The 22,608-nt window shown below is 48.8% G+C and overlaps 1 protein-coding gene across 5 annotated transcripts in view; it reads right to left on the bottom strand.

Moving 5' to 3' along the window:
* LOC119461663 (fatty-acid amide hydrolase 2-A) overlaps positions 1-22,608 on the bottom strand; it is a 117,365-nt gene that overhangs the window by 34,201 nt on the left and 60,556 nt on the right. For 2 of the 5 annotated variants that reach the window (XM_049671851.1, XM_037723035.2), the window contains exon 3: positions 2,418-2,652. The exons of the other annotated variants lie outside the window; for them this stretch is intronic. In XM_049671851.1, the coding sequence (XP_049527808.1) occupies positions 2,418-2,652 (235 nt within the window). The remainder of the gene's footprint in view (positions 1-2,417; positions 2,653-22,608) is intronic. 5 annotated transcript variants of the gene reach the window in all.

Below are 22,608 nucleotides of genomic sequence, written 5' to 3'. Positions count from 1 at the left end.
CGTGACGCCGACGATTTCTCTTCAAACGTTCGACGCGAGCTTACGACATGCCGATTGTGGGGCTCTACACATGTGCTGGACGAGCGTAATAGAGAAAAACACGGATTGTGACGTCATCTACCACTACAGGTTATACAATCGTATGTATTTATGGTTATGTGTCGTAGTGTATATGAAAACGACGATGACATTTGCACTCCGGCGATGGAACGTCAAAACCGGTCGACCTCTTGGACAGTTTCTACGTAGCGTTCGTTGATACGAGAAATGTGCTGGGGAATGCAGGCCGATCCCAGAGATGTTGCAGCCTAACACAGTGTCTGAGAGCTCGATTTTCCACGAGGAAGAACATGAGAAACTGGCACGTGACGGATAAGCCATACATCTCAAGATTTAGACGGCTTTCGCACGAGAGATGCGCACTATCGTGGCGTAGGACCATTCGATAATGAAGAATGCATGCCATGTGAACATGATACTATTTCTGGGCCTACTAGGGTTGGTTGGCAAGGATGGACGATCGTCTAGCAGTTGGAAGTTACGCCAATAAGGAGCTTTTCGCGAATCTGTAAGTAGAATGGTTCAAATGTAAACTCCAAGAGCCGGAACGGACTGGCTCATAGGTTTGAAGGACTGGTGCATATACTAGAGTTTTGATTGCTTCCTTCTCGACGCATGCTGGGCTGGAATGTCTATATACTGTATATCTGTGTAATCCGAATAAAACACAATAAAGAATAAAATGAATCGTGGCCAAGTGTTTAGAACATTGGGCGGCTTTGCTCAAAGCGGAGGTTTCATCCACTCTCGGTCATGCGCTCCAATTCGGACCTTGTAACAAAATACAAATGTCCGAAGTGGAGCGACCCAGCAAGTAGTACCTACCGACTACGGCAATGTGTCTCGAATGGCAAAGAATGCTAACAATAACATTTAATACGTGCCCGAAGGTGGGAACGAAGCTCCCTCCCAGTGCAGCATCCCGATGCTCTAACCATAAGGCCAGAATCGCACGCATACTTCTAGCGTGCCAACGCCGAATATCTCTTTGAGGTGATCGCCGCGTGTGCCACACTGCTTAGCACGAGAGCGCGAGAGCATGCACATACGCACACGCAAGTCTCTTTTACTCAACAGACACAGAAATGATATGGGCATTGATAGCCTTTTGTTAAGCGCTTAACGAAAGCCGCGCTTCACGTCGATTCGAAGACGTGCGTTGGACCCGCATAATTTTCGTTTTCCACCAGTTCCACTACGTGCTCTCTCTCTCTTAACAGCTTCTTTCTTACTCAGCATGACGTCAGAGCGTACGTCGCGCAATGGGAATTGCGCAAGGTCTCTTTACACCAAGATGGCAACACTTGGACGGAACGGCCACAAACGCTCGCCATGCCTTCTCCGGGGATTTGACAATCTCCTCTCCATGCGTTCTAAAAACTTTTGCGTCATTAAGTGTGCTGTTCTGTACCATGGTCACAAATATTTAAAAAAAATGTGGATGACAGGGAGTTTGAAGTGCACCTGCGATAAAAAGAAGTCGTAGTCGAAAACCGGGTATTCATTATGACCACAGTGCGCAATGAAAAACCTGACCCGACAGTTTCATCGCGTAGCTAATAAAATGTGTGCCCTGCGTGGTAGCCCAGAGGCAATGGCGTTGCGCTGCTTAGCTCGAGGTCGCCGGTTCGATCCCGATCACGGCAGCCGAATATCGATGGGGTGAAATGCAAAAGCGCTCCTGATTTTGATGGGCTTCAAGAACCCCAGTAGTCAACTTTAATCTGGAGTTACCCCATTATGGCGAGCCTCATAATGAGATCATATGGTTTCGGCGTGTAACACCTGAGAATTAAATTTTCTTTGTTGAGCTACTTCGGCCCACTTTTATTAGAACGTTGGCGTAGGGATAACCAGGAAGAGAGTAGGAGCGGAGAGAGCAAGCGCCACTGCGGTGCAGGAGAAGAGGCACGCACCTGATTGGTTGGCGCACGCATAGATAGGCTATGGATGTCAGAAGGGCGCACGAACTGCGAGGGCCCCATTGACACCAGACGTGCGACGCCGCTTGATGGATAGCCATTGCAACGAAGTTGCAGCCAGGACACTAGGGAGAGTGAGGGTCACTACGAAGTTTCAAGCGGGGTGCTGTGATGACAAAAAGACACTATACTGCGCCGTCGAATTATTTGGCTTTGAGTTTAACGGCGAGTTCGCCACTTCGCGTGCCTGCTGATATGTCCATACGTTTTTCTTTTTTTTTTGTGATTCACGGATGGTATGAGGATGGCAGGCGTTACCCCAAGAAAGCTGCTGCTTACTTTGCAGCCATCATTGTATGTTTCGGCCACACTTTATTACGCATTGTTTTGCGCTAGCTGTGGCACTCTGTATATAAATGAAGGAGAGGCGGTTGCCTTTGACGGCCAGCAGGTCCTTGGCGGTGAAAGGCACGCCCAGTAGCGGCTTGCTGGCCAGCAGGGCCTCGGATCCTTTGCTGCCGCGCTGGGCGACGCTGTCCCGCACCAACTTGTCCACACGGCGTGCCTCGTCCAGGGCCTCGCTCATGCGCTCGTCGACCACGGCACCCAGCTGGGGCTCGATCGCTCCAATGCGTGCACAGAAGGCACCGACGACTGCCTCGCTGCTCACCTGCATTGCCAGAGCGCGAGGGACAAGGAATGGTAAACACGTGTGAAGAGGGAGGTAGCAAGGAAACACTGCACGTATGTTCTATAGAACAGTCAGACAGACAGATCAGTGTGAGGGAGAGACTAATTTATCGGCTTTGCACTTAACGTATCGTGCTATCGCCGACGCTTCTCTTAATCTTCCCCTTTTCCTTTCCCCCAGTGCAGAGTAGCCAACCGAGCTCAGTCCTGGTTAACCTCCCTGCCTCTCATTTATCTTTTTTTTTTCTCTTTCAGACAGTAGTAGTTAAAATGTTTCTAAGGACAAGCAGCGGGGAACGATAGAATGGTAAAATTGCTTTAGCGTTTGAATTGTCTAGGGAAAATAATTTGCAATTCCGCTGGAGTTGTCTAAGTATGGGCAAGCATTGTGCCGCTTCCTCATCTCCACGCAGCCCACTTTCATTATCAATCTTATCACATTTTATCCGACCAGTATAAACCCTTATAAACCCTTATCGGTTGTTATCAGCCTATATCGCACTCGATGTGATCCTTATGAATTCTTATCGGTTGTTATCAACCTTATCGGACTCGATCCGACCCTTATAAACCCTTACTGTCGTTGCAATCTCAGCGGAATCGATCCGATCCTTATCAACACCTATCTGTCCTTATCAACATTATCGCAGTCTTAAGTGTCTCTAACGACTTTTTTTTTCTGCCACTGTTAACATATCTCCTAGGTATGTTGACAAAGCATTAAGAGCAAATCGTTGCGCTGATTCGCTTATCCGCGCTTCAAGTTCCTATATATTAAAAGGGTGGTCGTAAAGTCGGTTAAGTGCTGCTCTTAAAACACGTCTATGCTACTGATATCGACTGATATCGATGAAAAGCAGAATTGAAAGCTGAGCGAGTTAGTATCGATTTATAGTGTGGGCCGCGTGCATACCACACAGAGGAGGAGGTAAGGAATGAACTATCTGAAGTCAACGCTCGCGACTGCATTTTCGCCGTAGCTGTATCCGTAGTTTGTGCCATGCCTTCACACTACAGTGCGTTTGGCTGCAAAAGTGACGAAACCAAGCGGAAGCCCCGTCCCGCTCCGCTCAATCCACTCTGCCGCAGCTAGGCAAACGTTCTGGCTTCCGCTGCTTGAATGAGCGTTGTGCGCGCACATATTAGTCTTCCAGCTGAACAGTGGTGTGCATGCCACACCGCTGTGAATAAACAGGTCTGAGCGGAAAGCAGAGTAAACGTAAAGCTAAATCTGTCTAATCCTTCCATCGCGCGCTCGCAAGTGCCGACGGCTGGCCTTCTGTCTCATGTTGAACACCATCTATACTCATGTTGCACCACAGGCGCGGCATCTGTAACGTCGCCCACGGTGTTGCTCATTTCGCCAGCGCTGTGGCTTAGCACACTGTGCGATGAGCTTGAGCGCAACGCTACACCAGGGTCCTTCAGTAATGAGGGACCGTGGCTACACCTTGCTACCACATTCCATGCTTCGATTTGAGTCGATATCAGGGATATCATATCATATTTATTTTCAAACATTTACAAAGTGGTCGGGGCTGCCTTGGCAAGAAAGCTGTATAAATCAGATTGGCAGAGCCTAAGCGATGTGTTTGCCACTGGAAAGGGACAAACACAGCAAGACATACAAACTGTAGTATATAATCTAGCGGTATAGGTGAACAAAACGGGCCATTTGACACTGCAATAAATTGGCAGTTTATCCATAAGTGCGAAGCACTGACTGCGATAGCAAATATTTAGTGTTGCACTTGAACGCCTCGGACGGTGTTCTAACTATACGCGTGTCCGACTAACGCGGACGCGACATACGCGGGTGTGGCAAAATTCTTGGCACCCTTGAAACCTATAAAACGCCGTGTAGAATCTGTTATGACATCGCACGTGCGCCATTACGCGGCCAATAAAGAGCCGTGCACACAAACTTCCATCACTTTCAGGTTTCGATCAGCACTGATATTGTTTAGCACATTTAGGTGCGAAGCACTTTATTAGGGGCCCGGGCTGTCGGCGTCTGTCGCGTGATCACGCTAAAAACAAGTGCTCAAAACAGGGTAAACCAAGTGCGGAATTGGTCAAAACCGGTTCAAGATAAACTAACATGATTCATTATAATTTAGAAGACAGGAATAATCAAGAATTAAGCGCATTCATTCGCAGAAACTCCTTAAAATCGCTTCTATCATCAGCAAAGGCTCCATGTGCGTGGTGGTTTTCCACCAGTTGTGCCTTAGCACAGGTGTCACAAAGGATGATGGATTGCTAAACACAAGATAAACACAAGGAAAAGACAAGGGAAACAGCGGCAAATCGCGGCTCCGCACTTCCCCGGCTTTCACTTTGAGTGGAACTGCATTAGCGCCGCGTTTTAGTATTTAAAAGTAAGAGAAGATTACAAAAAAGGCCATGCGCTGAGTTTTATATTTTATGACATTTGATTGCGGGCCGCCATTGTCAAAATTCGGGGGGAGAATTTAGTCAGGAGCGTAAGACCAACTATGAGCAACTTTAGTAATAAGAATAGTGTAGCAATATAACCCGCATATACGGCATGCAAAACCATATAGTAGGCTATACATATACCTAAATATATGCGGATCCTCATGGCAACGACGACGGCGAGATCTCATTCGCTTCGAGTGTCCATAAGCTGGCTATCGCAAAAAACTGACAATTACATAAGTATCTTATACGTGATTTGAATGCGAAAGCATTATGACTTCTCTAATTAATTGGTTACATCCAATATATGTGACGTCATACATTGTCACGTGTCCTTCACAACTCTACCTTAATCCACCTTGCTCTAATTTGTGCCAACCTTAATTCACCTTAATTGGTTTTACTCCACCTTAAGTCACCTTCCTCTAACGTGTTCTTAATTTAATTCGGTATTACTACTGACGTCATGCAAGACGCCGATAACGTCACTGATTATGATTTTTGGTACCACTCGCTGCCTAGAACGCCGTTTTTTCTGCCTGATGGAAAATATAATGTTTTTGCTTTATTAAGCACACGTGATGCTACTCGAAGAAAAAATAACTTCACCATAGGCTGGCACGAGTACGGCCCCATGGCGGTGTGGGCATTTATTACTTATTACAGTTAGCACGAGTCAAGTCATAGGCTCGGTTTGAGCGGTGAATTAAATTTTATATGTAAGTGTCAAATGACCCATTGAGCGAAATGCCGCTCCACTAACATGAAACCTGGGGACGAGCGAAGCATGCAGTGATGCACCGCTAATGGGGTCATACTGCAATGGCTCATAACCCCGTAAACGCGGCCTCCCCATTACGACGACAGAAAAGAAGTGAAATTCTACGCTGGAATGATGAGGGGCAACGGAGCCAGCTGTGGAAGAGGACGACGAACGCGGCAGCAGTGGGACGACCGCGTGTCGAGCGCGAGCACGAGCCGCTTGCTTACCGTGACTCGTACGGCGACAGGAAACGCCGACAGCTCGAGCGCATAAGGTGCTTCGCACCTAAAATTGGTGCACTCATACAGTCCGAGATGATGCGGCTATCCTAAATATGCACTGGGAAACGCCGGAGTAGATTTGCATGAATGAATGCTTTTATTGCGTTAGCAATAATATGGACACTCCAAAGCGGATTTCTGCCGTCGGCGTCGCCGTCGCCGTGAGGTTCCGTATGACGCAAGCGGCGATGAAATCGTCGCCGCGCTCCAGACGCTGTATGTGCTAGTGAAAGGGCGCGAGGGACGCGCGCTTTCACGGGGAGCGAACGCCCGTCGGAGAGCAAACGCGCGTTCTGCGCCGTGCTCCCTGAAGGGCTGCAGAATTAAGCGCCTTTTTCCTCCTTTATAATCACCAATCACCATAAGAGAGCAAACGCGACTTCTTCCGTTGCATAAAAACGTTGCGAGGCGAGAAGGTGGGTAAGATTTCCGACGCTGCTCGACGAGTGTCCCATCCTGATCTCGTCGAAAACCTCCGAGCTACCCCCAGAGGCACCGGCAACAGTCACCAACGCCGCGCGCATTCGGTGCGAACGTGGGCAGAACGACGACGCCGTCGACAACAGTTCTGCGCGTTGCTAGTGCTGCTGCATGTCCAAGTTTGTACAGATGATAAAACTACTATCCTTACTCCGTATAGTTCTCTACTAATTTGCTGTTGCAATTGATGCTTCGCCTTTCGGGTGAAGCTGCGACAAGTTTTATTGCGATAGCAATTATATGGACACTCTAAAGCAGATTTCTGCCGTCGGCGTCGCCGTCGTCGTGAGGTTCCGTATGACGTCAATGGAGATGAAATCGTCGCCGCGTGCCGAACGCTGTATGTGCGAGTGAAAGGGCGCGAGGGACGCGCGCTTTCACGGGGAGTGAACGCACGGCGGAGAACAAACGCGCGTTCTGCGCCGTGCTCACTTAAGGGCTGCAGAAGTAGGCGTCCCTTTCCTCCTTTACAATCACCATATATGTAGAGCAAACGCGCTTTCTTACGACACACGAAAGGCCGTGAGGGGGGGGAGGGGGGGGGGAGGGAGGCGACGTTTAGCTGCGGCACCAAGTGCCTATTTATATCAGAGGCTCCGGCAACAGTCACCAACGCCGCATGCATTTTGTGCGAACGCGGGCAAAACGCCGACGGCGTCGACAACAGTTCTGCGTGTTGCCGGTGCTGCTGCATGTCCAAGTTTATACAGCTGATAAAGCTACTATCCTTACTCCGTATAGCTCTCTACAAATTTGCTATCGCAATTGATGCTTCGCCTTTCCGGTGAAACTGCGACAACTTTTTTTTAAGAAAGGGGAGGACCGAAGGTCGATGGTGGCGGAGGAGGGAAGACACCTGAAATGTCCTGAAAGCCTGACACACCTTTAAAAACGTTTTGTTGTGTCCACACGTTTTACAAGTTTTCTTTATTTTTTTTCTCTGAACTAATAGAAGATTAAGTGATAGATTAACAACTTGATGCTGCCAGTGATGTCAACAAGGATGGTCCCGTACCGACAACTGAGGAATTCACCGCGTTGGCAAAACCTTAGAAAAAATACACACTAATCCAGGAAGAGATACCAGGTTGTAATCGATTTAGTGACAAATGCGCCTCCTCCACCCATCTGCACTGTAGCACTTGCTGTTTCATTAATGTCTCCATGAGGTTGTATATGTACGTAGTGCAGAATGCGCATTGATGACAAGAAAATTTACTCGCCCGTAGGCACGCGAACAACTGTGGTATGAGCATAGAGTGCGCGCCAGCCATTTAGGTTTGCCTATTTCCATGGCGTAGAGGGACTTTGTGTATAAAATGTGTTTCCTGCCGTCGGGGAAATAGCAAACAATTATTAAAATAATAAAAGAAGGTCCTAGGGCCTCCACATTTTAATATATGACGACGTATATTGCCCCCTTGAAAGACATCTTCCCAGCAATGCATTACTGTTTAAAAGTGAAGCCGACTTTAAGGGGATCGGTGTAAGCTTCGTTTTTGTAAGCTGGCTATCCCACGTTATGCGTTGCAGTGAAGCCTACTCAAAGAAAAATGCGATGCGAACGGGGCCCTAAAGCGCTATGGCGTTCCCCTCTTAAAGGGACCCTGAAACGATTTTGACGATTTTGTACAAACGTACTTAGTGGTTATAGTAGGTCCTTCTGATCATTAATTGACGCATCTAAGCGCTGCACGTAAAGCGTGCAATTTATTATAAGGTATTAAAAAGGTACATCGCTACCGATCGCAGCACGCCAATTGGCTGGGTTTTGTGACCAAGTGACGCGATTTGACCATAATACGTCAGTAGGGCCAGCTATCCAATTGGCTGCCCAGGTCGCGTCATCTATAATTTTTCCAACATTATGGTGAACAAATGTTCGCAATAGTTTAGATGTTAGTTAATTTGTTTCTATAAAAAGAAAGTAACAGAAAGAGAATGCACAAGGAGATGTATCACTACAATAAAAGCACTTCCGGCCAACAGCAAGTGTCGTCTGCTTGCGTTAAAACGTGCTCCGTGTTGACGAGAGCTGCGTGGTCAGTGTTGGTCTTGTTCTTTCTTTTCGCGAGCACCATGGTTCGCCCCTTTTTTTGCGTTGTGGGCTGCTAACGTAGCGATCGGCGACGTGTCAAGCTGCGACATCGTGCCCCGCTGCAAGGCAGCAGATGAGCGGAGCGACTGCAGCGCATAAGCGCCGGCATCCGAGCGTTTGCGTCGGTCACTTCACGTCGAAGGATTGCCACAATAGAGTTTAGCGTATACGGTATTCAGGTAAACGGAAGCGCAAGTGTACTGGCGGACCGCGTTTTAAGTGATTAACGGAGCCGCAAACGGGAACTGCTTGCACCCGTCGGGGCCAGCTACCTGGCGGCACAAAGCTCAACCAAACACGCAGCTAATATAGCAGTAACCAAGTTTTTTCTACTTTGCTGCTGGCTCAAATTTTCGGCAAGAGCGTAATCTTGAACCCGTTGTCTTCTTATATGTTTAAAATGTTTTACACTTGGTTACAGGAATATTAGCTCTGTATTTGGCTAGTTAAGTTCTGCGCCACCAGATGGCTGGACCGTGCATGCCGATCAGGCCGCTCACGTCCGTCTATGAAGCTCCTTCATCACAGCCGTATGGAGGGGCTTTAGTTTACGCCTCTGGCTATCAGTCAAAACACCCAGCTCGCCTGTGGTTTCCGGAATACCGGACACGCTCGGCGCTGCGACAGAACGCTCGCAACGCACGCTGCTTGATCGCTCCCGCAGGGGATCGACGGCCGGGCGGCTAGCGGAGAGGTTGGAGAGCCTTCGCGCACTGGCTCCAAAACAACCGGAAGTAGACGACAACGTACGTCACAACATGACGTAGAGCCAGCGAAGGCGGAGCTTAGCCCCGATCACTCGGCTAACGAGTTGAGGAGAAAATGCATGGCTAGGGAGGAGGGTAACTTGTAATCATATTCTTCCACCGTGCTTGTAACCGTCCGTAGCTCTCTTAACCGCCTAGACGCAGCCATACGGCGGCACACAAAACAACTTCGTCGAATGAGCTGGGCAGCACTGTGTAGTTCACTGCATACGGCAAATGGTTTTGGAAGTGTTTGGCGAATACTGAAGGCTCTTCGCACTCCTGAGATCTGCAAGAATCCAACTGCTGCTTTGTGCATAACGACTAGCCGAACTCCGAAAATTCTTGCGGAAGCATTTGCCGACCTTTTCGTACCTCCTATGCCAAGTGACAACGCAAACAATGACCTTAATCCTCTGACAAGTCAGAACATCACAACGTTCTGCTATGGTCCAGCCTGCCAGATGGATGAAACAGACTTTACTCTCGAAGAGTTGCATCACGCCCTCAGCCTCTCCAAACGTCGCACTGCCCCTGGTGAAGACGGAGTTACGTACCAGGCATTACGAAACATCGATGAGGCCTTTCATCAAAATGTCTTGGACGCATATAACGAAGTGTGGCGAACGTCTCTGATCCCCAATGATTGGAAATCATCTGTGGTGATACCAGTCTTAAAGCCCGGCCGCCCTGCAAAACACCTAAAGTCTTACCGGCCAATATCGCTAACTTCTAATGTTATGAAGCTGATGGAACGAATGGTACTGTTTCGTCTAGACGGCAGGCTACAAGAGCTTAATTTCTTTCCTGATGTCATGAGCAGCTTTCGTCGTCACCGTTCAGCCCTCGATAGCATAGCAGACCTCGTTTCATCTCTAGAGTCTGCTCGAGAAAACAAGCACTCTGCATACATGCTCTTCCTGGACATACAGCAAGCTTTCGATTCGGTTCCCCATAAGGCGATTATTATTGCCCTTATGAATGCGGGAATTTCGGGTCGACTGCTTCATTTCGTGCATAACTTTCTATCTGAGCGCCACATGAAAGTGCGTGTTGGAGGAGCAACAAGTGATTCTCGCCCGGTTAAGTGCGGTGTACCACAAGGCAGCGTCTTGTCGCCGCTTCTCTTCAACAGTGTACTTGCTGGACTTCCAAGCCGATTGCCTCAGGAAGCAGACTTTCCAATATGTATAGCAATCTATGCAGATGACATTGCACTGTGGATCAGCGGTCCTTCGTACCATGGTCCACGTCTTCGTGGAATCTTGCAGAGAGCTCTGAATGCGACTTCAGAGTACTTGGAGGAAGTTGGTCTGCAGATCTCACCAGCTAAGTCAGCCGCGATTGCATATCATCCAAGGCAACGGGCTCGTCGAACCATGAGCCGGCTGTACCTCAGAGAGACACCGGTACAATGGGTACAACACCACCGCTACCTGGCTGTAATTATCGATGATCGCCTCTCTTGGCGCCCTGCCATTACCTCTGTGCGGTGCAAATCGCGGTCGCTGCTCAAGTATGTGGCCGCCTTGACTGCTAGGGGCGCTGGCTGCGACCAGACGACAGCACTTCAGGTATACCAATCGTCTGTCCTCTCTGGCGTGATGTATGCCTTGCCAGTCTTGAACGTGCCGCCAAATATGATGTCTGAGTTGGAACGGGACCATCGTGTTGCCCTCCGAGTCATGCTTGGCTTACCTCGTGAGGCACAATCTGTTCCACTACTCACGGAAGCGCACCAGTTGCCCCTGAGCTTGCAAGCAGACCAGAGAGCGCTACACCATATCGAACGTTTGCACCGAGCATCAGACGGCCAAGCACTGATTAATCGGCTGCTTCAGCGCCCTTTCTCTCGGATGGGGAAAATGGCGGCATTGTTTGTGGACATTACTCACAGTTCACGAGACACTACTTCTTTCACTACTCCGAAGAAGCGCAACAAATGCTCCTTCCCCATTTATCTGACAATTCCTGAAATCCACAAAAAATCTAGTCAGCCTGTTCCGGCACTATTTCAATTGGCACAGTCCCACCTATTTGAAAAATTTGAAGGTTATATTGAAATATTCACGGACGCATCTGTACACAGCGACGCGCAAGGCGCTTCTGCAGCTTTCTTCTGCCCTTCGACTGGCATCAGACGGGTATTCAGAATACTACATCCAACCTCATCAACAACTGCAGAACTAGCAGCGATTGATGTTGCTCTGAAATACGTACACGAAGAATTAAACGCCTTGAAGGTCGTCATTCTTACAGACTCCCGTGCTGCCCTCAGCAGACTTAGACAAGATGCCGATAGCCCATTGTTGTGCAGTATCCAAGAAACTTCGGGCAAAATTACTTCCTGTGGAGTGTCCCTCATTGCCCAGTGGGTACCCTCGCACGTGGGCATCGCTGGAAATGAAGAGGCTGATCGCCTCGCTTCAAGCTGTGCCCACCATGAATGTGACTGCCCTGACATTTCGTGCACGTTTGAAAACGCCCGTCTCCTTATACGCCGACACCTCCTAAAGCAGCACCCAGACCGGCGTGTTGCAGACGGATCGTTCCCTCCCCGAGTTCGTGGTCGAGGCTTGCCCCGTCGTGCTAGAGCACTGTTTTACAAGTTAAGGGTTGGGTCTGTGTTGGTGCGCGAACGCCTATACCGACAAGGACGTGTGGACAGCCCGTCGTGTACGTTTTGTGGCTCCTGTGAGACACTTGAACATCTAGTTTTAGAGTGTCCCGCATTCGTTGCGCAGCGCGCATTACTAATTAAGGAGTATAGACTTATGGGGCTGCAATGTGCGACCCTTGACGATTGCCTTTTTCCTAAGGGGAGCGCTGCAAGACGTGACCAGGCCCATCGAGCCTTGCTAAGTTTTCTGAAGGACACTGACTTGGCCTCCCGTTTATAGACATTATTTGTATTTTGTTTTATTTTTATTTTTTTTATTTGTTCTGTCCGTGTCTCCGTCATTTCTTTATTTCCTCTTCTCTTTTCTCATATTTTCATTTCCTCTATTCCCTCCTCCTATAGGAGTAGGCAGGCGTTGTGCCCCTCTCGGTGGCAGTTGTCAGCTTGCTCCCTCCTTAATCCATTTGTGTCCTTGTGTGTATATGTGTACAAATCAAATAATAATAATAATAATAATACTGTGCATATAATTAAATTTTCATAACACCCATCTGGAGCAGCATTCTAGGCATGCCACAAGGCAGCCCTCTCCTGAATTCATTAAAGAGTTCTCTCTCTCTCTCTTGCGAGACATATCGCTTTGGCGACGAACAGGTCGCGTTTGAAGTTGTGAACATCGGTCGCCGTGAGTCAATCCTTGGTCGCCTGTCCCGGTCGGTGGCACGACCACAATGATTCACCGGTACGAATATTTCAATTAAGTGTCCGTTTAATTTGCGAGCATCCATAATGAAAAAGTGTTTAGAAAGAAAGTTATTCCTTCATAAACGATTGTAACCTAATAACAGTTCAGTGTACTGTACGTACAAGATCTGGTATAGATGCGAGTCCGATGAACTATAGTTCCACAACAATCACAATGCTACAGCCAAGTACAGTCGGTGACGACCTAAGAAACTAGCATAAGCTCCGCCTACAAAAAGCCAGTGCAACCGCTCTTCCATTCTGAAATAGAACCAAGGAAGCTAGAGCCTACTCAGAGCTTAGTGACGTTGCTTTCCTAAAGAAAATTTGAGGCTGGTTGGAAAATAATCATAAAAAAAAAACATTTGCAGTGGCTTAGCTCGGCTATGCCAGGATATACGTAGCGTTCGTCCACATCGTTCAGAACCGGTAGACCTGGTGGCATGGGCGGATAACGATACCCATTGGTAACGCTAAAGAGTGGAATGTTCTGCTTAACGAGAAAGTTCTTGCACGTTGTACAAACCCGCGCCACGGTTTCACCCTACTCAGGCGGCGCCGCTAAACTCAACGTTTCACGCATGGCACTACTTACCGGCGTCAAGTCTTTCATGTGCCACAGTCTTTCACACACGTCGCACACATATCCAAACGGATTGTTTACGAAGTCCGTCTCGAAGGTCCGAGTCGCACTAAGTTTCACCGTATACTCAGGCAATCGGCGCGCCTTGACGTCATTGACGGCGTCTTGTTGTTGCTGCTGCTGAGATGATCAGGCGCGTCGCTCAGCCTCTTTGCGGCGCCGCTTTGCTAGACGTGCCTCCCTTTGCTTCGGTGTCTCCGCAGCATCTTTCTGTTTGTTCTTCCAACGCTCAACCGCTAATTGCCAGGCAAGTACTTCGGGATCCGATGAGTTAAGCTTCTCCGCTCTGCTGCGCCGCTGAGCAGCAATTTCGCTCTCCTTCTCCATGGCTATACTACACTGGCAAACGCCCAGCGCAAACGCCGGGCAAAAGCCCGGCGCGCCAGCTGTGCGCCGTGTGACGTCACTGCTCCTCGCTCATGGTCAGCACGGCTCTCCAGGAGCCATGCGAAACTGCTCAACCTCGGCCCATGTAGTTCACGCCACAAAAAATGCAGGACGCTTTAGCTTCGCTTTTAAAGAGTTCCGGAAACGGTTCGGATAAATTTTGTAGACGCGTTGGGTACAGCTACAGTAAAACCATTCGCGTCACAATTTAAGTGAAGCGTCTCATATTATACACCGTCCAATCGGAGCTTCTTTTAGAGCGCTGCGCTCTCCTGTAAGCGCGGCGTCGACAGGCGCGTAGCCTCAAGAGCTTAAGATCAGGGTTGGGTTTATCTATGCCCCGCCGTCGTCTTACGGTAGCTTGTTGAAGACACTCGCTCACCAGTTTAAACAACTTATCGTGCGATGGGGCCTCTGAAATCAGCTGACGGAACTTGTTCCAGTTCGTCACTGTGTAGGCGGCAGTCTGGCGGCTAAGAGTATGTTTTGGAATCAACCAAATTGGTAGGTGATCTGAGCCCCATGGGTCAGATTCACATGACCAGGCGAGACACACATCTCTTGTTGATATCGCAAGGTCGATGGTGGACTGTCCCTTCCCTCTGCCGACAAATGTAGGTGAGCCGTCATTGAGTGTTTGTAGATCATGCCTAACAATAAGCTCGTTGATCTCTATCCCACGCTGGTCTTGTTGACGAGAACACCAGCGAGGATGGTGAGCATTGAAGTCCCCGCACAGCACAAATGATGGGCCACACCGAGAGACTAAGCACTCCAATAAGCTGGTGTCTGAAGATCGTGTCGGTCGATAATATATACTTGCCACAGTCGTCGTCGTATCTCTGAGACTCACAGTAACGGCTGTACATTCAAAATCGGCGTCGCAGATATCACTTGTGTCAATGACTGCAAAATGTAGGTCAGCTCGGATGTATAGCGATGCTTTTGAAGTATTTCGCGGATGCGTTACGTCCGTACACTGGAAGGATCCGCATGCCGGCACTGTGCATCGAGCGTTGCTGTGGATGCCTACGTAACCAGGAAGTCTGAAATCATCTTTTCTTACATTGGTTTCTTGAAGTGCTATAACATCTGGCGGGGTGTTCATTGCGAGAAGCCGAAGGACTAGATCCGCATGCCGCGGTCGTAAGGACCTGACATTCCATTGCAGCACAGAGGGACGGGGCTTTCCACGAGCATTCATGTTTCTAGTGAAGGCCGTCGAGCACTGGAACAAGAGCCTCTAGCAGTTGCTCTGCGGCTAATGCTGCTGGTGTCTGACGACCGGCAATCAGAGACCTAACAACGTTGACAAGCATCTTAAGCAGGTTGATAAGTTGTTTGTCATCGTTGACCGAAACAGCTGTAGGCACCCTATTTACATAGTTTACTACTGCAGACTGGGACGCCTTGGATAGAACTGGTTCCGAAGCTTTCGGAGGCGTGATCTTGGCAGATACTGGTTCGGACGCTTTCGATGGAAGCGCCGGCCACGATATCGCAGAGAGACAGAAATTCCGCTTCCCACTTTCCTGCCGACGCGCGTTGTCCTTGCTATTCTTCGTACGTGCGGGTATATCTTCAGTTTTGCCATTGGTAGCCGCTGGACGGGCACCGCGGCTACTCGGCTTCTCTCCTGATGCCTTCTTCTTAGCTTTCTCTTTAAGGAACTTTCGTTTTTTCTTCAGTGTGGGACATTCTTTGTCTGTTGCCAAGTGTTCACCGTTACAGTTCGGGCACCGAGATGTCGGACTGTCGCAAGAATTTGCGTCGTGATTTTGACCACATTTGGCACGCACCACAGCACTTGTGCAGAAACCCTGCACATGACCAAGCTTTAAACATTTGCGGCACTGTAAGGGTCTTGGTACGAAAGGCCGAACTGGGTATCGCACTAGTCCAGCCTTTATATGGCTAGGCAGTTTTGCACAGTCGAAAAGAATCTTCACACACTTTGACGAGCCGAGCCGTCGAAAGCTGATGATTTTGCATGGTGGCGTGCAAACGATCATACTTTTTAACACGTCCTCTTCAAGTTCGAGGTCAACATCAGATATGACGCCAGCTGTTACATCCGCGCCCTGTGGTATGTAAGCCCGCGTGTTAACACCACAGAGTTGAGACAGACCAAGTAGAGTTTGCACCGTCTTCTCATCTGTTGTGTCCACGGCAATGATATTTTTCCTTGGGTTCACTCGAACCTCTTGAATAAGACCCGGTGCCAGTTTGAAGAAAAAATCATGCAGTTTCTGCTTGGAGATGGCATTCAGGCTTACCATCACGTCGACCGGTACGAAGGCTACTGTCGTAGTCACGATGCTGCTGTATATGATGGTTGCTTCGCTTGATGACGATGTCGAAGACTTCCGTCTTGAACGCCGATGCTTAGCAGGTATAAAGGCATCCGAGTCGTCCGACCTGGCGTCAGATTCAGAATCGGCAGCTTCTGATTCCACTGAGGAGCTGAGGCGCTTCCTTGCGACGGGAGGTCTGTCCCTGCCGCTAGACGGGTCCACCACCATCTCCTCCATAGCAGGCTTCGCAGGGAGGGCCTCCCAGCAAAGCAGCAGTCTTGAAGGCCCGCACAAACAGCGCTGGGTGTTGCTGATGCACGATTAAACACAAAAAATAGAAAAAACTTCAGCATCAAAAGGAGCCACCAGCCGAACGCACGAACTTCGTCGTCGTCCTTCCCAGTACACGTCAGATGTACACAACCCACACAAAACACAACACCACACTGTGTTGTTAGTCCATAGTGCAAGTAGGAGTTGCATCTCAAAACCTCAAAGTGGAAGCGCTCGCGATTGGTGTGGTTAACATCGGCTCGCACCGACATCACCACGTAAAATAAACGTCAACGTATTCCGACGTCCTGCTACTACTACCAGTTGCTACCGCTTAAAGATTAATCACTGAGCAACTTCACGAAATTTCTCGCTTTTGAACCCAAGCGACTGTCAGTGACGGTTGCTTTGCGACGAACTTGGTCGCGCGACTTTCGCAACTTGCCGGTATGAATGCAGTCTTAAGCTTTGTTCAGATCTGGGAAGTGAAAAGAGAGCGCAAACGCCAAAATGGGCGGAAATTGTTTTACGTACATGTCCAAGATATTCACATTTGTTTTGCCACCGCCGCCCCCGCATTCACCAAATCTACCACTTGTCCGCGTGGTGGCATTGTCAGCACGCCCTTTCCAGCTGCATGTCCATTCATTGATCCATTGGTCATCAAAAGAAGCCATTGCGTGCAACTTCATACGCACTGATATTAAGGATGAAGACGAATAAATCATTTTGTTCCACTTCGCATGTTTTTTCTTGGTGTTTTGTTGTATGATTTCATATTGTATGCAGCCCATGTATGCAGCCCATGTATGCAGCCTAAACATCTTCGCTGGTTCTCCGTTCCCATATGAATGTTGCGGCCCCACGATTTTTTTTTCTAATCCCAGGCAGAACTGTCAGCGCAATGAGCCAATGTCTCGCAGTGGTCGCTGTTCAACCAAAGCGAGCATTTGCGATCGTCGATTTGTGAAATAGCTAATCGCGTGGCTCGCCAGTGTGAACGCCCCTTTGTCTTTCGAGTCATGTAATAGTTTCAGTTTTAAACGCTACGGGCAGATCTTTGACGACGTTAAGGCTGCTTGATGACGGCTTAATTATGACAAGGAAACAGCGGAACGCGTTTTCAACAAATTCGGTGACTGACAATCTCAGTATGAAAAAAAAAAGTTACGGTTGAACCCTATTTCATAGGAATCGGTAGAACACGAAAGTGAAACGTCTTCACAAAAGCTCTTGCATGTTTGCTTCGTTAACTCACGGTCTACTGCAGCAAAAGGCGCACGATTTGCTGACCGGCGACCATGTTGCAGGTTTGTTGGCGCGCAGCGTCCTGTTAGCGAGCGCCGTCCTGCTGGCGAATGGCTTCGGAGAAGGTGCGAGCATTGTGGTCCGGCTCCGTAGTGGCTACGGCAGCCAGTCGAGCTGCGACGCGCACAGCTGCAGGAATGTCAGTGGCAGAGTTCGAAAGCGGGAAGGCACTCTGCTTTATGCTGTCGTGTGTCTCGCCGGAGCAAAGTGAGATTCGCTCGGCAACGTCGTTGCCTTTCTGCGCCTTTTAGCGCAGCAGTTGTCTTAAGTGGTGCCATCGCAAGCGAAGCAGTAGGCGATGCAGTGCTGATGCACGTTGAAGCCGCAATGCGTAGGCGACGAGGCGCCAAAGGCTAATCCGACGCTAACTGCCTGCACGAAGCCACAGAAGTACATGGATTTGTCTGATCTTCGTGCTTGTGGATTTAGACGTTCTTGTGGCTTTGTTTATTGCGCTTTTATGCCTTCATTGCCGTAAATGTTAGAGCAATCTATACTTTTCGAAGTGCAGAAGAGGCTGTGAACACGCACAACCGTTACTAATTACAACGGTTCAGCTTGTCGAGGCGGCCAAATCGAAACACGCGAAGCATGTCAGTGCACTGGCTTGCCCGCGATAAGTTCATCAGGGCGTTTGATGTCGCGTGTCGAGGCGTTCGTCCATGGCGTAATGGTGCAGTGCCTAGAATATAGTAAGTATATCATAGGCACTATAGTAATGGTTTCAACATCGGGCTTCCAAGGTTCCTGTGTTCGAATCCTGCCCTCGGACAACATGAATAATGTTTTATTTGTACGATTATTTATTACACAATTATTGTATGGAACTATGCACGAAATGGTTGTTTATTCTATGGCTACACCGCGTTGGACCCTCCACTGTGCTGTGGCTACTGAAGCGCTCCCTGTCGGCGCTCGTTATTGTCACAATGCAGGGCTTGGCTTCACTGCTCCTCGATGGCGACTATCACATCCGTTACATCCATTGCCGGAAATCTGTCGTGAAACCCGGGATAAAACACTTTCGTGTTAAAAAAAGAACTAAAGAACGAGATGACCCACGAAGCGTAGTGTACTTTAACGAGCCCTGGGGAAGTTAAGCTGGACGTTCACTGAATAAGGTTATCTGACTACTGGCAGAAACGTGGTGAGACGTGCTAACCGATGTTTACTGGAAAGGTGACGACAGTCCAATATTAAGTGAACACCTATACTTTCCATTCAGCTATCCATGCCCATACTTCCGGCAGCTGCCGAAAAATGTAGAGGAACACGCATTTGCCTCGTTTGCCTGCTAGTGGTAAACGACGACTTTCATTCTCCGGCACGATTCTGTACGATGGAGGCATGAGTATGAGGATGCGAATGAAACAAAGGCCTCCTGAATGCAAAAGTGGCGCATTGCGTGAGCGCATGCTTCAGTGGTAGCCTCCCGTTTAGCTCGCCATCGCGACATTAGTCGCCATCATGCCGACGATGACACGCGCGTGTCCTTGTGCATATGCGTGCGTGCGTGTGTGCGCGTGTGCGCGAGTGTGTGCAAGCGTGCGTAACACGACGTGCGCTTACTGGCTTTTACAGCAAAATACCGGTACGGACATTACGAATTTGTCCTCTTGAAGAAACCCCATTATCTAACGTAAGCGAAGTCTTCTTTACACTCTTACTAAAAATTAGACAGACAATTTAGGCGCGCTTAACTCAATTGCTGCTTAAGGTAGATAACCGCGTAACGTTTTGCTGATTTTATTCAAGCGCCAGTGAGACGCACCGGCTTCCTGCCGACCGGAGCCACCGTGCTTCGATTGGTCTTGAATCAACCGTAGACAGCGGGGCTAGCTTGCAGATACACCGTTTGATGCGCAGTCAACGACTCTCTAAGACCTAAACAGCCACGATAAGCGCTTACTGAAAAAAAAAGTAATTATGGGGTTTTACGTGCAAAAACCACGATCAGATTATGAGGCGCGCTGTAGTGGGATTGATTTGGACCACCGGGGATTCTCTAAACGGGCACTTTCTGCATTTCTGCATTTCGCCCCCATCTAATTGCGACCGCCGTGGCCGGGATTCGATCCCACATCCTCGTGCCTTAGCCCAACACTAAAACCACTATAAGCAGCCACCGTGGGTTCCTATAAAAAAACGAAAATGTCAGTCTTTCCGTGCTCATATACTTATGGCTTATACCGGTGCTTGTCTGAGGGTCCTCCGGCCATGCTACGAAGCGTATGAAAAACGGCTTTCAAGCTATATTACGAGAATAACCAGGTATGGAAGTGATGATCTCGCTTCCTTGTCATCCTTTAGCCCGTGTATGCTAGCAGTAACGCTAAGCTGCTCTTTTAAACGATCTTTGAGGCGCTGCTAAAGCGCTCTGAAACGACCTACCGAATATGTCATTAGCAAACAAGAAATAAGTGCAGAAACGAAAGACTGCTGGCGCCATCATCTTCAACATCCCGCGCTAGATTCACGTGACGTCATGAATTTTGACAGCGTCGTATCGATAAGCGAGAATTACACTGCATTCTGAAGCAACGAAAGACTCAATACCGCATGTTTCGAGACGTGCGGTCTGGAGTGTGGTCACCGCCTTCGAGATGGTATACAGCCGGAAACCGTCCCGACGATCACCGCATGTGTAGTACCAACTTTTCGTTCGTAATGCTACTGAAACATACTTGCCAACTTTTTCAAGTAAAATGTCCGATTTTTAGAGCGTGTTTTCAGTTGCCGTATCGAAAGCAATGTCTTGGAATTTTTCATTTATGTCTCCTTCGAAACAAAACTAATTGCGGAAGAAGGCGAATATTGTCGCCGGCCCAATTTTCAAAGCCAGATTTTTCGGACCCGTTCATTGTTCCGACCTATAAGCCGGCACAGCAAAGCAAACTTATAGAATCAATGTGTAACAGCAACATAAATTTCAGTCGCCGTTACATGAACATTTCCTAAATAAACTGCATTAACACTTCTGCTTGTCCGTGGCGCAGATCATTCTTGCTGCGAGTATAGAGCAGGGAAAGAACAAAATCATGGAATGTTTCTTAAACAATTGATATTGAAGCGAAAGCTTCATTACGCTTCCTCGGGCAGCCGTCAGCGACTCAACAGTTTTCACCTTGGGAGCTTGAGGTCAAACCACGGGAGAGGCAGAGAGCATTAAAGGGACACTAAAGGCAAATATTATTTCAACGTGGACTGTTAAAATACCCTACCAGAAACCTCGAAACGCTTGTTTCGTGCAAAGAAAATACTTATTTAAGCGAAAAGAGCCGACGGCAGTGAGAAAGCGGAAGGAAAAGCGCGCGCCGAATTGTGAACACGGTGATCGTCGACGCTCGTCTCAATTGACCAACTAGTTCACGACCCTGACAACGACACATTAGCTCGCGATGCTTGGCTCGATTTTAGCTATTTAAGCTCCGATGCATGAGCGTGACATGCTGCCGAGGGCTCGCGCTGCCGGCGTCGTTGCCTACTACGACGGCGGCCTCGACGCCGGCTCTTCCGAGTGCGAAAGCAGGGAGGACTCCAGCAATGCGACGTCGGGCGACGAAGCTGGTCACCGTCTGGACGTGCCGTCGCGACTCCTCAAGCTGCTAGCAAATTCAAATGCGAGTTTAGCGAGCCAGCAACACCAGCGCAGTACTACGCGATAACGGAACTACTGAAACTCGAAAGCGCGCGCGGTGCAGAGTCGATGCGAAAACGAAACCTTTTGACCGCCCGCGTCGTTATCAAGTGTAACGCCAAAAAGGTATTTTTTCTAAGAACCTAATAGAAGTAGACAATTAGCTTTTTTTTCTGTCTTATAATCCAACTAAATAATCTTTTTTAATACGAGTGGTTGAGTACTAGTGACATAATTTTTTTTAGGAGTGCCTTCGTCAACGTTTAAGTACCGGAATGTCCCTGGGGAGTCTGTTATATCGTGTCCTGCGTTTACCTAAATTTCTCGATTACTAAAGCTTTGTTCGCGATTATATTGACGCCTAAAGCCCTTTTCACATGGTGCGATTTTGTCTGCGAATTCACACTTGCGAATTCGCAGCTGCGGAATATAGGTCTCGGACCCTTCATGCTTGCGATTTTTCGATGTTCGGCGTGCTGAACTTCTCTGCGAAAACGCAGATGCGGTGGTAGCCACTGTAGCGGTGGAAACAGACGACCAATAGGAGGCGGCTCGCTCATACGTCATCGCCAGTCAGAATGCTTAACGAGTATGTGAAAAACGCAGCTGCCGTAGATCCATGTGAAACGGGATTCCGAATTTCGCATCTGCGGAAATCGTAGCTGCGAAAAACACACTGCAAAATCGCACCATGTGAAACGGGCTTTATACGTTTTAGAGCATTGCTCTATCACTTTAGCTTGACGTTTTATTTGACTTTAGTGTCCTTTAAAGGCGCGTTTATAGTCCGATGTTATCGGCACGCCGGCGAGCGTTCGTGGCATAACGTACGCGCGCGTTCACGCTACGTCGGACTATGTTTAGGCCTTTACGGAGCCCTGAAAGGAGACACTGTCGCCGTTGCCCGAGTAGAGTTGGGCCCGGCTGCGAGTTGCAACCAAGTCTCACTACTTTATTGATCACCGCAGTGTCTTCATAGGCATAAAAATGATGAATAAACACTGTATTCATTGCAAACATGTCTGTATATCATTGCGAAACCACACCTCGGCCACATCTCGACATTGGGCCTAGACGGGGCAGTGAAGCTTTCGCTATCAACCAGGGTTAACCAAAGCTAAACCACACCAATTTTAAGGCGATAGCGTTAAGGGCACCGTGTCGCAGAAAATCCGGCGTCGACGTCGGCATTGCCGCCCGCGGCCGAGAAAATCATCCCC

The sequence above is a fragment of the Dermacentor silvarum genome, chromosome 8, assembly GCF_013339745.2.
Source record: "Dermacentor silvarum isolate Dsil-2018 chromosome 8, BIME_Dsil_1.4, whole genome shotgun sequence".
Lineage (NCBI taxonomy): Eukaryota > Metazoa > Arthropoda > Arachnida > Ixodida > Ixodidae > Dermacentor > Dermacentor silvarum.
This window is presented reverse-complemented; position numbering and strand designations above follow the sequence as displayed.